The sequence below is a fragment of the Mirounga leonina genome, unplaced genomic scaffold (genome assembly GCF_011800145.1).
Source record: "Mirounga leonina isolate KUSES-001 unplaced genomic scaffold, KU_Mleo_1.0 Mir_165, whole genome shotgun sequence".
Taxonomy (NCBI): domain Eukaryota; kingdom Metazoa; phylum Chordata; class Mammalia; order Carnivora; family Phocidae; genus Mirounga; species Mirounga leonina.
Genome location: NW_023270415.1, coordinates 16,182,211 through 16,197,607, shown reverse-complemented (window position 1 = coordinate 16,197,607; position 15,397 = coordinate 16,182,211). Strand labels below are relative to the sequence as shown.

Below are 15,397 nucleotides of genomic sequence, written 5' to 3'. Positions count from 1 at the left end.
TCTGAGGGCAAAAGAGAAAGTGTACATGCCTTTTTCTACCAGCACATCCTTTCGTTTGCCATTTTCCTTCACAGTTACATGGTAAAGCATCTTAGCACAACACATTCCCCAGCTTTTTGCTTAGAAGGGATACTTAATCAGAATGTTTTTAGATCCGGAAAAGAGAAACAGATCTCTCCTAGCCAGGTGAAGAAGGTAGTTCAGGCTCTGAATTGTAAGTTCATCGTGGGAATTCTGTAATCCAATTTCCTACTGTATACTGGTTAGTAAAGCTCAGTTCTTGACAAAACACAGGCAGCCTTATCTTAATCACAATTCCTATTGTTGGCACCTTGTGGTGCCTGGTGTAAATTATCCCCAAAATATTTGCATTCTTGATAGCCATTTCTCTACAATGCATTTAATAAGTAGAGGGTCCTATTACCTGCTAAATGTTAGTATAAATTAACAATCCATTATGTACAATAAGTTTTATAAAACATTTACAGATAGAGATCATGTTTAATTAAAATTAACTTGCATATGAAAGCCAAATGCACTAATGATCACAATGACCTTTTATTACCTACAGTCCCTTGTTTTGGCTGGATGATTGACAGCTTGCTGTTTGGCTACCATGTTGAATTTCAGCTGACAAGACTTTTCATTTTAACTCAATTTGCCCGCCTATCACAAGCTGGTGGCAGGCCAGACCCAAGTCACCCAGCTTTGCCTCAGCAGCTTGCTCTACTTCTCATTAGTACGCATTTATTCAGTGGAAATTGGAAGACAAATGCTTGAAGGCATGTGAACTAAGTATAGCAAATTAGGTTTAAAGACTGAATATTTATAAGTATATGGAAAGTTTTTTTTTTTTTTTTTTTTAATTCTAGAGCGAATTGAGAACTGAGTGCTAGCTTTGGTATAAAAGAAATGAAGATAGCAGGGGGAAGGAGGATTCTAAGAATAACAATACTATAAGCTTTTTCTTTCCATTTTGGAAATATGTAAAATCTCTCTGACAACACCTTATCAAATACCAACCTGGCCTCTCTTTCGTGGAGTGCTTGCACAATGAAGTTTAACACCTCGTGTGTGAGAAGAGGGGAAAAAAATGAGGGTCATGTTCATTTGTTGCTTGGTTATCCCTTGGTATGTTTTAAATTGCCTTGTTTGTTCGGCACTCACACAGAAACAGATGTTGCTCTCCCGTGCAGGATAATTTACTGTACCTCCTGGTGCAGCATGGAAGTCCTCCCAGGGCCCAGCTGGTCTGTCAGTGGCACTGGCTGGTGTCTGCTCAACTATGACAACTACAAGTAGAGGCTGCAATTTTTTTATTGTGCAGTTGTCATTCTTCTCAACATATAGCTCTGCCCGCATCCTTACTGGCGCTGGTGGAAAAGCTGCTGGCTTTTGTGTCTGTACATTGTAACGCAGAGCCACGGATGCTCCCCCCTCCATTGTTGATAATAATGCAACTCATTACTTTTGTCATCTAATGATTATCGGCATGATCGCTCAGAGCGAGAGCCAACCTCGTCTTGCACACATAACTGGTACTGGAAGGTAAAACAGATTTGTCATTTACGATCTGACCGCTAAGCCACACTTTGGGCTCCATTATTGTGATTAACTTCTGCATAAGATATGCTTGCCCAATTGTCATTTGCGATCCCGCAGTGGGCGCAAGCTGCCATGCTTCCCTCGAGCCCATCGGCCAGTCGGATGGGACCACGTTATTCGGACTGGTAAATGCCTGCCCTGCCACAGAGCCACCCCACAACGATTTTGCTTTTGCATTTCTTCTTCCCACACCCCTACTGGACTTGGGGGAACAGCACTGCTACATATGTCAGCTACCATTTCCCACCACAGGCGAAAATGGTGCTGCGCCGTTGTTGATCCAACAGAGCCAGCAGCAGTACCTGGGAAGCCGACCCTTGCTTTTCACCATAGAAATGTTGGTCACTGGTGTCCTGCCAGCTGAAATCCGTCATGTCAGGTGCCTTGTGGCTATCTGCAGTGGAGTCCACGTTCCAAAACCAAAGTTCTTTTCTGGCCTCATCACCAACAAACCGATTTGACTCTGCCTGATTATAATAACGAAGGCAGTCCAAAAGAATATGCACAGTTTCACTGTACGTCACATTGAATCACCACACTGGCCACACAGAGTGGACCGCAGCCTCATTTCCTTAGACAAATGCATGCTGAGGGGAAAATGTCCTGGGAGAAGGCACCCAAAGCTACTTGATATCCCTGTGCAAGCTGTGCGTAGATTTAAATTTTAGTGAAATAGCATTTATTTTTCTTTTTTCGCTGATGCAAACCCTCACTGAACTGACCAGTGCACTGCTATAATCTAATAATTGAGTACTCTATGTTTCTGAGCTTTGCTGAACACCAAGAAATTGGGGTGTGTGTGTGTGTGTGAGTCTAAATTGCAAGCCATAAACACAACCGTTTGTTACCATGTGAAAGGGGGAAAACGCTCAACTGGAGCTCTTTTTCACATTGCTGATTAGAAAGAATCAAGCTTTATATTCTAGGACCCATTCACGCTGGTGAAAACATAGTCAGTTTTGATTATGAAGACAGAGATGCAGACCTAGACAGGAACTACATGCTGATATGCATGCTATCAGAATGATTTATGCAAATTATGCATATTATTCCCAAAGGAATTCCTCCTCAAACTGCCAGGATAAATTGCCGGAAATTAGCCATAAAATCTGTCGTGCTAGGAGCAAAAGGTGAAGGCCATTGGGAAAGCAAGGACATTCAGCTTCTAGAATCTTCCAGGTTATGATGGTGGCTGTTATTTTCTCTGGATGCTGAGGAAAACACGGTTTTCTTCTGAATCCTATGAAAGTCTTTTTTTTCTTTGAAATTTTTCCAACAAATGCTGACCCACATTTTATTTACAGCTAGCATAAAAGAAATTAAGTGTTAAACCACTGCAGAAAGCTCTACTACAATTACTTTACTATTAACTGCCTAAGTGGTTATTAAATGCCTAAGCCTGGCTTTAAAGATGTAGCTGTTCTGAAGGGTGGTGAAATAACCCACCAGCAGCGTTCTTCAGCTGGGAGATGGTTTTAATGTCCAATGGATATACCTATCACACAGCATTTCTCTCTTGCAAACCTTTCCTTCCTACAGAAATCCTAGCTAATAACCTTTCTGCCCAAGTACAGCACAGCAGCCTTCTGTCTGTGACTGGGGCCAGGTCACAGCTCTCTCCCCGCCTCCTCATTGCTCTGGGAGTCCAAGACCACCATGGCTCTCCCCTTGGTGCTCAATGGATCTGATTAGGAAAGGGTTCCCTTTTCGATCAAAGCTATTGGTAATGAGCTTAATGACAAATTGAGAACACTATTCAGGAGCAGTCATGTTTTAATAAGCTGTTGCTTGCTTGTGTCCTTCAGAAAGCACCGTTCTCGAGGTTTTACGACTATGCTCGTTTTCAAGCATCATTCGTTTTGTTCAAGAGGATTTGACTCTACAGTCAGAGACGCAGGACTACTGTTTGCGAAAGGGGGACTTGGTAGCCATCTTTCCTCCAGTCATACATTATGACCCGGAAATCTTTGAAGCTCCAGAGGTAAGCAAGCATCAGGCAGTCTTGTTGCTACTTCTTAGATAACGGCAAGCACGTTCCTCTTCCTCACACTGTCTTTCCGTGGCTTCCTTCTGCCACCTCGTTCCAGAAGGAATTTGAGACGGATTGATGACTTCTGTTCTGCCTTCCAATGGGAAAATTTTCCTACTTACTGAAGTGTTTCCTAAGGATCCCTCTTCAAAGGTTTTTGGTCTATAAATAGAAATAGAATGATGAGACTAAATGCTGGCTTCTTCAAATGAAATGGGCATTTTACCTTGGCCATCATTACCTTTAGGCCAAAAATAGGTTTTGCTTGGCAGAGAATTATTGAAAACCATGGAGGGCTAGCTAATGACAGGTGGCTTAGAGAATGAAGAATGAGGACTGTTTTGCTAAGTGTTTCTAGAGTGGGGTTTACTGTCCCCAGATCAAGCACCATCACTGCCGTAGTTAAGCCCATATACTTTTTCACCTCTTACCAAAGGTATATGCCCCTTTTTGATCAATCAGGATGGCATTATGAACCTGAGATTGTAAAGCTGCTGCTCACGGGTGAAGCTCTGAGGGTAATTGTGTCATCTCCTTGTATTTTTTTCTGAAGCTGGAGTTAATGAATATCAAAGACTGGAAATTAATCCACCCTGGCTCATCCCTTAATACCACTTCAGAGGTTCACCACCTGCATGCAAATTGAATGCAGTCATATTCTGCCTGTGTGTCTCATGAAGTACTGTTTTTACTATAGTGGTTTTTGTATATGAAATGCTTTTTCAAAGGTAAACTTCTCTGCTCTTTTTGAGCACTTCGTAGAGGGATCACTTTTAAACCATTTCTAGGTTAGATGTTTTGCAGCCATGCTAGATGAAAATAGTGTTGAATTTTGGAAATTAATAAGAAGAGGACAGACTCCAAATAAAATGAGATAATTTGCATCTATTTCATCGGCAAAGGCAACATTTTTTAAGTGAGGGGGAAAGTATACATATGGTTTCTATGCGTTTCAGAAAAAGAGGCATTATATGTAGGGATAACAAATCAGAAGTAGGGTATTAGTAAGTGAATGGACATTCTGCGGAAAACTAGCTTTGTCTCCACATTTGTAAATATAAAAAAAATTATTCCACACATAGATATTCAGTAAATAGGGCAAATAATAACTAATATTTAAAAAATATTTTAAATTTTAACTTTTATTTCTATCTATAGTTTTTTTTATTTAACGTCTATTTATTATTTTCATTATGTGACTCTTCCACTAGTCATTAAGTTTACCATTCATATCATGATAGTAAAATCAACATTAAAGTTATCAGCAAATACACGATAAATGTTTACCAAATTACCGCTGTTTTTGCGGTACTGTTCTTTGGTCTCCAAAATTAACTAGCTAGTTTTTTTGCCATCATTGTTTTCTTGAAATTAGTTGTGGAATGCTGATCATTATTGGCACAGAAAAATATGACATGGTTCAGAATCATTCTTATATGATTTGGCAAGGTCTTACATAATCATTCATTCTATGAACATTTACTGAGCACCTACCGCTATCAAACAAATAGATTTATTCCTGTCATTTTTATCAACTTGGGATGATAATAAGTAGATGCTATAGATGCTCATAGAACAGATGCCCATCTGAAACCATCATCCATTGACAGTAAAAAAGAGAAGGAAATCCTGGGAAATTCTGTCCTTGGCCATTTGTCACTGAGAGCACAGACCCAGAAGCTCTTCAGAGGCTTGTATTCCCCACTGCCTATCTTTTGTGCCCTATAGATCTTGAATTGGAAGACCAGGCCTTAGATATAGAAAACAGACAGTAGCTATGAGTCCAGAAACTTGAAGAAGACCAGCTGCAGATATAAATATAGTTCTTCTTTGAGGACATAGATACTGAAGAGCCTTCACAGAACATAGGTTCTCCCAACCCAGTGAGGCATAAATTCAGGATGTTCAAGCCCAAGAGACTCTAGAATATCACATTCTAAAAAGAGTCCATGGCCTTCCTTCAAACACCTCTCTATTCCTAGAATGTTGCTCTTTGTCCACTCAAGAGGTTCCAGATTACTCCACAAGAATCACCCTTAATCACCTCTCCTTTGGCAGTGTTCCTGATTCCCACCTCGTTACGTTCCTCAGAGAATTTGCCATTGCCCACTCTGTGGCCTGTTGTACCTTTGTTATAGTGCATACCACCTGCTGTTTTCCAATTATTTGTTGGTTTGTCTGTGCTCCCATAGGCTGTAAGCTCCAGAAGTGGAAAGACCACACCACTCACTGCCTTCTCTGCATTCTCAGTGCCTAGCATATGAGGGTGTCCACAGGGCGAATAAATAAGGGGATGCTGGAAGGGATGAATGCTCTGAAAGTGAAAATACACTTCAATTAGAATTTTAAATCACCGATATTGCATATTCAAATATGTACTGGGCCTAACTAGAAAAAATGGATGAAGTGGCTTGTGTATAAATGTAACAATACTATCAGGAGTGGTAAAAACTATGGGGAAAGGAGAGCCCAGAGGTATCTAAATAAGACCATTTGACTACTTTTGAATTAGCCTTCAGCTCTTACAGGCACATAGGCCTAGCATGGCTGAGTCATTTAAAAAAAAAAAAATTCAGAAAACAGATTTTGGGGTAAACTTTAGAATTTTTAAAGGTTTGGATAAACAATGTTTAAAAACACAACATGGGCTAAACAAAAAGTGTTTGGGGACCTAATTGGGTCTATAAGCTATCAATATGTAACTTCTGTGTAAAGAATTATTCTTTTTCTGAGTATTGGGTGCTTAGTTTATTGTAATAATAGCCACTTAGGTGGCTCTTGCCCATATGGTAAATCAATTGGCAACTAAAATTGAAGACAATGAGAGAGAGAGCACAGGAAACACCCCTTCTCAATTTTCTTTTCCCTCTCTTCATTGGTCTACATGCTATTCAAAAAAGCCTAGATAATTTAACTAAGAATAGATAGCTTTTTAAATTTTTCTGAAGGCCTCAACTTTACATCTATTATTAGCCAGAATTCAAGCAACTGGCACTCCAATAATTGGTAAATGGTGATGATTTCCTTTCTGCCAAAATACAGCATCCCAACCTGGAGCTATGAAGAGGAGCAAATCTATTGGTTGGTTTTTCTGTGGCCAGAGGTGGTAAGGTACAAAGGGAAGCCTGGAAACACTGTTGAGCCATAGGGAAGAAACAGCAAACTTTTAGGGTGGTAACACTTTATCGCAGCCATGTAGCCTCCTAAAGTAAGGACACGGGGAAACAACAAAGTAATTAGAAAGCCATTGGAGCACTCCCAAAAGCTCTGAAGCTGAAAGACCTTATTTGACCTCATGCAAGTCTGCCCTATCTAACTTCTCAGCTGTGTAGGGATTCTGAAATTATAAAACGAATTTGAAAGCCCTTGAATAAATTCTAAATCACTATAAAAACTGTTGTATCAATATTATTCTGATTATTGTCACTGTTCTACAAATAGGCCAGTCATAACAAATGAGGAAATACTCTAATTTTTTGTCTGTACCTCAAATTGGAATAGAGATTATGCCACCAGTCTACTTCAAGGAAACAAATGTATACTGAGCATCTGTTATCCAAAAAGTACTTTGATGGACATAATGGGGGGCACAGAAATTTAAAAGGCCCTTGTCTTTAAGAGCTTAGAGTTTAGGGAATTGGCCTTATCACACAGCTATGTTCTCAGAGCTAAGAGCTTAGAGTTTAGGGAATTGGCCTTATCACACAGCTATGTTCTCAGAGCTTCGTGTTGAGAGGGTTTCTGCCGTACCGGTAAATTGGCCTTCATGCCCACTATGTTGGAATCAGCAGTGTGCTGGTAAAACAGCCCTCTGAAAAGCCCTGATTTTCTCAATGTTTGTGGTTTAAATACTCCCACGTGACTGATTTCTTGTGACTAATATGAAGAGCCTCAACGCAGAGCTGGGAGGAGACGTGCACACTCTCTCGAGCTAGTACAAACGAATTGGAACTTAAGTCAGGCAGATAAAAAGGAACTCTGTCATCTTGCTCCCAGTAGGGCTGATTGTAAACCCAGGGCAAGAGTGTAACCCCTTAGTCATCCACTCAAAACACTGACAGTTCTTATCTTAGAAACTTTTCTTTTCTCTAATCTGGATTCCTACACCCAAAATGATAATTGAATGAATACGAACCCTGATTATATTGTATGTCACCCACCTCAGCAAGACTAGGTTTTAATGCCTTTTTAACTTCAATGTTTCACTTACAGGAAGTGCTCAAAACAAATCTCTTAAACTGAACTAAACACAATATTGGGGCACACAAATTAGGCTCCTCAGTCACTTGTACCAAAACTCTTTTCTATCCAGAAAATTGTATCATGTATCCAATCTTGATTTCTAGTGCTAAATATTATACCATTCCCTATTTATGAACGCTGAATATTCATCTACGCTTCATTCTCTACATGTTTATTTACTCATTCAATATCTGTGTTTTCTTCAGAAGCCTGAAGATTGCTTTTAAAATATACTTTATTGTCATGTATTTATTCATTAATTCAACACATGTATATGGAACCTCTACTATGTACATAGCACTATGTTGGGTGCTTTGAAAATACAGAGATAAATAAGACAATGTGACAACTCCGATCTCCTGGGATTTCTTGGCTCTGCCATCTCCTGTGGGTTAGCTCCATTGTCAACCTGGTGGCCATAGCTGTCCCCGACATCAGAATCACATAGAACTAGGTCCAGAGGAGAAGGGGACATTAACCATTTTGTTTGTTTGTTTGTTTTTCTTTGTTCACAAGAAAGGAAGTGCTATCAGATGTCCTCACAGACATTTCCTCTGTAACAGTGACGAGATTTACACACCCTATCCTCAGTCAGAGGCCAGATCAGTGTGATTACCGTGATGGGTGCCTAGACAAACTTCAGCAGAAGAAAGATGTTCAGAAGTCAACCACAAGAATTATGAGAGGAGTAATGGGGAATTACAGTGTCATACCCTTTCTTTTATGATTTCTCTATTCTTCATCCGCTTAATATTTAATTGACCGTCTTTAGTTGTGAAGTGCTGAGCTATTAGGGTGACTGCAAAGAGTTTACATCAATATGACAAGGTCTGCATTTAAGTTCCTCCAAATGAATGTGTGCACCTTGAGCTCCTAACCCTTTATTCTATGTCACTGTGACCCCAGAATCTTACAGGTGAGACTGTTATACCCCTTCTCTTTTTGGCAAAAACCAGACCATCTCCCTAGCCTCTGCCACAGGCCTGTCCTTTGGTTTCTGCTCTAGTTCTGCATGCCCTGACAATGGAAAACAAATTGAAAATAAATTTCAACTCAAAAATATATTTATGCCTATGTGCCCTTTGAGCTGGATGGTAGTAACAGAGCAAAAGAAGTTGGTCTTTCCTGTTCTTGTTTCATAATATAAACAACTAAGTAGGAATTTCTAAGACGTTTACTATAAGGAAATGGAATAGAAGGTGGTAGAAAACTAGAGGAGTGACATTGCTGATAGAGTAGAAATTTGAGGGAATTGAAGGTGAACACTACCTACAGGTCACAGGGATGGGGGAGCCTCATGTGTTTATCCTGCTGGCCTCTCAGAGGGCAGTACATTCACTTTCACAAAGAAGAACAGGATAGCCATGAAATAAAGCAATTGTTGGCTTATTTATGAAATCGGGACACTCTGAAGTTATAGCCCAAGTCAAGTTTTCCTTTTGTATCTCCTGGCTTAATTAGTGTCGCAATAGTGAGATCTTTTTCCAACAAATTATTTCATGAGTAAGTTAACTTGAACTGACGTGGCTATGTGAGGAGCTCCTGTGGAGTGTTCTCTCCTCAGATTGGTCAGTGAGAAGGTGGCAGCACCAGTCCTTAACTCAGGCAAGCAGGCGGGGGCCCCAGTCACGGAAAAGGTTATCAGGAGAGAGTACCATATTGTACTCTATCTCCAGTAACAAAGTGCATGTCAACAAGAGTGTCCTAGTTCATTACTACAGGGGGGCACAGATATTTTTAGTTTAGCACTAGTTAGATCCTATTCAGATACATCCCAGAACTGTCTGTGGGGGTGGAAAATACTTGTGTTCTAATGTAGATTAATTTGGCCCTTACGATTGCACCAACTTGCGAGTTGGAAGGGAAGTGAGACCACCCATAATGTGCTTTCCAAGCGTGAATCTTTATCAAAATAGGTATCTAGGTAAAAGAAGACAAGCCCAGTACTTTTTAAAGGAGATTATTTTGATGGCATTCATATTGAGTGAGAAAATTAGATCATTTGTGATGGAGTCAGAATCCATCCACATATTGTAGGGTTTTCACTGTAACATGAAATGCTTTCAGGCTGACCTGCTTTTTTGCCTCTGACTTCATGTAGTTCATATCAAACTTGTGTGCTGAGCAGGTCTAATGCTAATGAGCACCAAGTATAGGAAATACTTGGTCATTTTCATGCATGGCATGTGCATTAATTTAATCAATGGCTTAATTCACCATGGGCTGAAATAAGGTCACTCAGTTTCTTCTCAGAAACTCAAGTGAGAGTAAATTAACGCCAGGCTAAACACCCTAGATAAACCAGTCCCGTAATTTTCTGTAACAAGTTAATGTAACTTATTTATGAAAACATATTGGAAATACCTGCCACCCTAGAGATAGCCCAAAGAGAGTCCATTGTAATAGGCACCGTGCTAGGAGAAATTCAGTACAACACCAAAAAACAAGCAAGATGGGTTTGGTGGCTTAGTTCCTCTATGTGCTACATGTGAATTTCAAATTTCATTTTATGTCTATTTAACCCAGACATAAACACTGAATCCTCATCCATCAGGAAGGACTAGAAAAGGCATATTAGGCAGCTCCTGTGGCCAGTAGAAGTCAATATCCCATAGTAACAGCGGCAGCGCAGGAGTCCTTACCTTTTACCCAACATCAGTCCACCAAGTGGGACCATCTTAGGGAACAAACATACAGAGACCATCTCTACATGTAGGAACTTCAGCATAAGAGAGAGATGCGAATTAGGAAGAAGAGTCATATAGATATGTGCATTTCACTATGATAAGGGAGAAGTCATTTCTTAGTAGCGTTTGAGTTTTTTTGAAAGTTCATCCCTAATTTACACCTACACCTTTTACTCTCTGGGCATTTGCAGGATTCAAAGGAGCCTTTTCAGAAAGAGAGAGCGGGCAACTTTGTGGACCTGACCTCAAACTATTTCATGTAAATTTTGCACTTTAACTAAACTCCTTATCTCTTCTCTACAGGAGTTTAGGTTTGATCGTTTTGTAGAAGATGGTAAGAAGAAAACCGCCTTTTTCAAAAACGGGAAAAAGCTGAAGTATTACCTATTGCCATTTGGATTCGGAGCCAGCAAATGTCCAGGCCGATTTTTGGCAATTGTTGAAGTAAAGCAATTGTTGGTTGTACTTTTAACTTATTTTGATTTAGAAATAATTGATGCTAAACCTATGGAAGCAAACTACAGTCGCCTTTTGTTTGGTATTCAGCATCCAGCTTCTGATGTTTTATTTAGGTACAAAGTAAGATCTTAAAAGAAGTGATAAAGAAAGAAAAGAAATTTATCCGAACTAACCTAAATGTCCTCGGCTCGTCTATTTGTTTTGAATTTCTGCAAATATAATTGCTTTGTTTGTCTGTTTGTTTAAAAAGTGCCAATTTATATTTGATCTGCGATCAGTCCAGTTCGTACTTGGTCACAAAACCCATCATAAACTAAAAGAGGATGTCGACATGAAAATAGACATCATAATCAGCATAATGATAAACTCAAAATAGCCTTTTTATGTTTTTCTACATATTGTGATTTTCGCTCATCATGGTAAATGTACCACAATAAATTTGGCACTGTGGGATTTTTTTTAAGTCACTCAGATTCTTCTCTAATATGTAAAATCACACTTTATGTACTAGTGGAAATTTGTGCTGGAAATGGACACAGTCTAACAAATTCAAAATTATCAGAGAAGAAGGAAATTAAATTTTCATGCGATAAACTGGATGAAAATGTTCCCTTCAAGTGTAATATCAATAATGTCTATATCGCCTGGGTACTTTTGCCTTAAATGAGTTTTGCGGTAGATTAAATGCTCCAACTTCACTTCAATATTTAATCATGCATAAATGTTCTTTATTACTTTGTATACTATGGCTCAATGCAACAAAATTTCTCATTATGTAAGACCACTCATGTTAAGTTAGATACTGAGAAGATTTCATGTATAGGAACACACAAAGCCTATTATATATTCAGCATTTGCCTGAGACATTAGTATTAGGTTTGTTGTTAAGAGCAAATGTTAAAATCATGACAGGATTGATGGTAGCATTTGGTTTTAGTGTAAACTCAGGGCTATATCAGCATTGCAGTGAACTCTTTCCTAAATGCTTCCATTTATATAAACTGAGAAACCAGATCGCAGTATTTGTTCTTGACACATCACCTTTTGGACCTGGAGTTTATCTGTATTCTTTTGAGTTACACCGTTATGGAATGCAGTATAATTTTATATGCCACAGCGCAGCATTGTGTCCATGATTCAGAGCTTTCCAATTTCAGCTTACCAGGTGATTGGCATCTGACCGCAATGACGCTACTGTATTTAAACAGGAAAAGCAGGTAATAAAATTCAGTTAATTTGCATTGCATGGATCGGAACTTCTATGATTTCAGCATCATGCTTTTGTTTTTAAAAAGGAAATTGATTATTAAAGTAACATTATAAAATACTTATGGTACTTAATAATAAGTAGATGTTCTAGCATTTATAGCCTCCTTCTTGAAGTACATGCTCTAAACATTTCTTAGTGAGGCTCTGCTAGCTAAGCTCTGTTTTTTGTTGATCAGAAGCATCTTTATTTTTGCCCTTGTTCTTGAAAGGTGATTTTTCTGTGCGCACAAATCTATTTCCTCCCAGCACTCTGAAGATACTGCATGTTCTTACGGCTTCCATTGTTGCTATCAAAAGGTTAGCCATTAGTTTAATTATTCAGAGGGCAGTCTGCCTCTTCTCTCTGATAGTGTTAATGTGTTCTTTTTGTCTTTGATGTTCTTAGTCTCTATCACGCTTGCATGTCACAGTGCCTCTTGCGTCTGAGAATGTGTGTCTTTCATCGGGTAGGAAATATTCTTAGCCATAACCTCTGAGTAGTACCTCTCCCAGACTCTATTAGATCCTCTCACTCTATACTCCATCATGTTCTTTGACCTTTCCTCCCCATATTTTCTACCTCTATTTTACATTCTAGGTAATTTGTTTAGATCTCACCGTGAATTTAGTCTCTATACTGTGTACCTAATTTGCTCTTTATCTCATCCATGGAGTTTGGTTTTAGTTTATGGTACACAATTATGATTTGTCCAAGTAAGGCCCCTCTGGCTTTGTCTACTTATTCTATCTTATCTCTAATCTTCACCATTATACTTCTCCCCATCATAGGCAAACATTCTAATGTGTTTGATATTTATCTTTTCATAAGTTTATATTTTTATAAAACATATTACCTGTGTGCATGTTAATTTACATAAACAAATTTTCTATATATGACATCCTTCTTAATTTTCTTATTAAGCTCTATATTTTTAAAGATATATTCATATTACTATATATATGTATATATACATATATATTTAATCTTTTGCTTCTAACTGCTATGATCTCTTCACCCCATGATGGAAACTATATCCATCAGCTACTTAATTTGGGGGAGAGGCCAAAGCAGGAACTAAAAACTCCTCCCCTACCTATCCTCCCACTGCTGTGTCCACCATCCTCTGTCCCGGGCTGCTGCAAACTCTGTCCCCAACCCCTGTAGTGTGCCTACACATGCACACACAAACACACATACAGAGTCTGTGACTACCTTCATTCTCCCTGAGATGTTCTAGATCTATTATGTTCTATCCTTAGGGCCTTACGACCCTCTCCCTTCTGTGGGTTGATTGATTTTGAGCCAGGGTACCAGCTGCCAACTTGTCAGCTTTCAGTTTTTCTGATCCCACTGAATTTGCTAAGTTCAATGATTTTATATTCAGTTTGAGAACTCTCTTTTGTTCATCCTATCTGCCTGGTCATTTTTTTTTTAAACTTTATGTATTTATTTGAGAGAGAGAGAGAGCACAAGCAGCAGGGAGAGGGAGAAGCAGGCTCCCAGCTGAGCAGGGAGCCCGATGTGGGGACTTGATCCTAGGACCCTGGGATCATGATCTGAGCCGAAGGCAGACGCTTAACCGACCAAGCCACCCAGGCGCCCACTGCCTGGTCATTTCTGATGTCTTGTTCCTTCATCATATGCTCCGTATCCTCTTCCATTTCTTCAAGTACATTAAGAAACCTATTTTATATTATGTATCTGATGTTTCTAAATCATTAATGTTTCGTGGGTCTGATTCTATAGTTTGTTTCTGTAACTCTTACTCACTATGGCTTGTTTATTGAGCCCATATTCCTTGGAATTTTATCTCTGGAAATTTTTTTAAGCCTGAGTTTAAAACTCATTCCTTCAGGGAGAAGTTGAGTTACTTTTGTCTGACTGCTGATGTTATTATCAAATTCACATCACTTTAAGTTTGCAGCTTGAGAGGGGATGAGGGGTGGGAGATACATAGGTAATGTGGGTTCTAGCCTTAAATCAGCTACAAAGCAGCCCTATGATTAGGAATAGATGGGAGACACTTTCTATTTTGTTTTGTTTTGTTTTGTTTTGTTTTGTTTTGTTTTCCTTCACCATCGCTGAGAGAGACAAGTCTACAGACAGTTTTGGTCTCTGGAGCAAGGTTTCTTTCTAGTTCACCTACTAAAGATGTTCAGTTTGTGAGTTCTTGGCTTTGTGTGGGAGTCTTTGATTTCACACACACACACACACACACACACGTTGGGCCCTAGGCTTTATCTTCTGCCTTCCACAAAGCATAGCCCATTCTTTTTATCGTAGGAGGACATCTAGCCCACCATATGACCTGAAGTAGAAACTTCCGTGTGCTTACCTTTGTCTCAGTAGTACACTTTTGCGATGTTACAGTAGAGAGAACACAGGAAATTATTCAATTCTAATGTCTGCTTAACTTATAACTAGAAGTGTGTATAGGAATTTAGAATAGAAAGTAAGAATAAACAAAATGGTTGGGAAAATATTATATAAAAGGAGTGGATAGTAGAACCAAAACAAGAGAGTCCTGTAAAAGGCTTACATCTAGTCATTAAAGTGTGTTTATGAATAGAAAAAATGTCATGGAGAAATAAGTTAAAAGACATGGATTCCAGCTATGATATGACTAGTTTGTTATCATCGACAAGTCATTTTGCCTCTCATTGCTTCAGTTCCTTATTTGCAAAATAAAAATAATAAGGCCTTTTGACATGAGGGTTCATGATGAGGCTTAAACATAGTAAGATGTGTGAATTTATTTTGAAAACTGTAATGCAATATGCAAACATAAAGTTGTAAAGGAGATACTTCAACAAGTTGTGCCTTTTAAAAACTGTTCTTAATGTATTTGCTAAAGGGAATAATTTTTTAGTCATTACATAGTTCATTATTCATTAGTTCAATCAAACATTTATTGAGCATTCCCCCTATTCTAGATATGTTGTTATGTACTGGATTACCCTTCTTCAAGAACACACAATTTATTAGGGAAAACAACACATACACAACTAATTTATTTTAAGTGTCCTTGTAAGTAATAAATTCATTTCTTTAAAACAGTTTTAAAATTCTGATTTACCTCTAGATCTAGCCTCCCGTCACTCAATCCAAAGTAGTGTTCTGTAATGA

At 38.8% G+C, this 15,397-nt stretch overlaps 1 protein-coding gene across 3 annotated transcripts in view; it reads left to right on the top strand.

Annotated features, from left to right (window-relative positions):
• Window positions 1–12,306, top strand: part of LOC118014870 (cytochrome P450 7B1) — a 179,740-nt gene extending 167,434 nt beyond the window's left edge. For all 3 annotated transcript variants that reach the window (XM_035011240.1, XM_035011241.1, XM_035011242.1), the window contains 2 exons: window positions 3,411–3,586; window positions 10,867–12,306. In XM_035011240.1, the coding sequence (XP_034867131.1) occupies window positions 3,411–3,586; window positions 10,867–11,154 (464 nt within the window). In that variant the 3' untranslated portion in view covers window positions 11,155–12,306. The remainder of the gene's footprint in view (window positions 1–3,410; window positions 3,587–10,866) is intronic.
• Window positions 12,307–15,397: the final 3,091 nt, after the last annotated feature.